The sequence below is a fragment of the Propithecus coquereli genome, unplaced genomic scaffold (assembly GCF_000956105.1).
Source record: "Propithecus coquereli isolate 6110/MARCELLA unplaced genomic scaffold, Pcoq_1.0 Scaffold143, whole genome shotgun sequence".
Taxonomy (NCBI): Eukaryota; Metazoa; Chordata; class Mammalia; order Primates; family Indriidae; genus Propithecus; species Propithecus coquereli.
Window position 1 is genome coordinate 2,647,513 of NW_012138636.1, and position 2,375 is coordinate 2,649,887.

Genomic DNA, 2,375 nt, shown 5'->3' on the forward strand with positions numbered 1-2,375 from the left:
AGTCAGAACATCAAGATGACACATTTTACACAGAAGCCAGTTGTACTATATCTAAAATCCATTTATTATAATTCCTAAGCATCATTAGAAACTTACAGATGGGAGGTTTCTCATGAACACATGAAAAAGGCGGAGTGTCACAATTGCAAAGAATTCTTCACATCTCATATTTACATTTTTTTCTCTCACATAATCTAAGAGTAGGCAATTGTTTCAATATTGCTACTAACCCTCTGCAATATAAAATATGTTGAAGGTTAAAAATATCAAACAATAAGTTTCATAAATTTTAATAGCCTTTTATTTCAGGTGTAAAACAAGAACTAATTTCTTACGGAAACCATGGGGCCTATTCAGGGACAGTAAACATCCACTTGTCCACTCTATTCATCAGATCAGACCTGGGATATTCGGCTCAATTCTAACTGCCCCGTTTTTAAGGGACACATTCACAAATTAAATGCATGCTCAGAACAGTCAGAACACCCAAACAAAGCTAAATGGTGGAGGCTGAAAGTCTGGGGATAATCTGCCTGGAGAAGAGTAGCCTTCCCCTGACAACTGGTTTTAAACTTCTGAAGACCTGTTTTCAGCTGGTCTGTGTTTTCCTGAGGGCCTGTATGAGGTCAATGGCGAGAGATTATAGAAGGCAAATTGTCACAACGTAAGGGCAGGTCTCCACACAATTAGAGACATAGATGTGGATGCCTCCCGAAGAAGGGACCTACCCATCTTCAGAAATACTCTGTCAAAGATCTCCATTTTGTGATGGGTGTCAGACTAGATGGGCGATTTCTTCCAAACGCTTAGGATTCTCTTGCCTGAATTCCTCTTCAGCTATCTCATTGCTGATGGCTTGTCTATCCATTTTCTATTACTAGGTTTCCCTGTGGTCTCTGCTGGTGACTCTGGTGGTCCTTTTCATAATGACCGGCACCATGTTAGGACCTGAACTGCTGGCAAGCATCCCTGCAGCTGTGTACATGGTAGCAATTTTTATGCCTCTGGCAGGCTACGCTTCAGGCTACGGCCTCGCTACTCTCTTCCATCTTCCACCCAACTGCAAGAGGACTGTTTGTCTGGAAACAGGGAGTCAGAATGTGCAGCTCTGCACAGCCATTCTAAAACTGGCCTTTCCCCCGCAATTCATAGGAAGCATGTACATGTTTCCCTTGCTCTATGCCCTCTTCCAGTCTGCAGAAGCAGGGGTTTTTGTTTTAATATACAAAATGTATGGAAATGAAATGTTGCACAAGCAAGATCCTCTAGATGAAGATGAAGACACAGATATTTCTTATAAGAAACTAAAAGAAGAGGAAATGGCAGACACTTCCTACGGCACAGTGAAAGCAGATAATTTAATAATGATGGAAACCGCCCAGACCTCTCTCTGAACACGGAGACACAGGGGAGCTTCTAACTTGCTGAGATATTGCTTCATATTTATGGCCTGTGGTAGTACATATGGTTTACAACGTAAAGGATAACAACTGGTTCACATTATCACACGTGTAACAATTACGCCCTTCTCATTTTAAGGTTCACTGGTGTATTAACCAAGCATTTTCACAAATTACAAATCAATGTTGTAATATGATTTGCACCTGGGACGGCTCAAGTGTTGCCTGAACTAGTTAAAAGTGCTTTTTGGTTTTTACCAATTTCTATGACTGCTTTAAATATAGAAACTATTAGAAAACCAGGCCTTGGAAATGTAGAATTTTGGCACAGCATCTTAAGAGTAAAAACAAACTATCTTTGTAAGGCATCATTGAGTTTCATGTCATTGTTGAAAAAACAGTGTGCTTGTTCAACTGATAAATACCTGATAATGTTGAATTTTGACCTGTATTCAGAAAAATCCCAAAACGGGTCGATTAAACAATGAAATAGAGTATTTTATTGTCAAACCACAGATAAATTACATTAACGTCTTTGATTACTCGATCTGATATCTACTTATTGGTGATGAACAACCAACATTTTTCTAGCGGACAAGGCGTTTTTCTTTTCAGCCGGTCTTCTGCATTTATGTAAACTCATCTCCAATCAATTTACCTTTTGGAGAGAGGGTTTGGTGAGGAAAGCCATGCACTGTGCACCCAGGAATAGAGCTAAACGGTAGCCGGGTCACGGGCGGGAGGGACACCCTGCAGGGGAGAAAAGGACGAGCCGGGACACGGATGCCCCGGGCGCTCCCCTGCACCGCGGGAGCTCAGTGCGTGGACGCCTCCGAGCAGCTCTAAGACAAACTATAGTCCGAGATAGCAGCCTGAACCCCCCAGGCAGTTCCCAAACCCTGGCATCTGCGCTCACTAGCCAGAGACGCCCCGCCTGCCTCGCCTTCCAGACACCTGGAACCACCGCGGGCGGGG

General features: G+C 42.8%; 1 protein-coding gene across 1 annotated transcript in view; it reads left to right on the forward strand.

The window, feature by feature from the left end:
• The window catches only part of SLC10A4 (solute carrier family 10, member 4), a 5,561-nt gene extending 3,901 nt beyond the window's left edge, over positions 1-1,660 (forward strand). Inside the window, exon 3 of the mRNA XM_012639925.1 lies at positions 882-1,660. Coding sequence (XP_012495379.1) covers positions 882-1,394 — 513 coding nt within the window. The 3' untranslated portion in view covers positions 1,395-1,660. The remainder of the gene's footprint in view (positions 1-881) is intronic.
• The last annotated feature ends 715 nt before the right edge of the window (positions 1,661-2,375 follow it).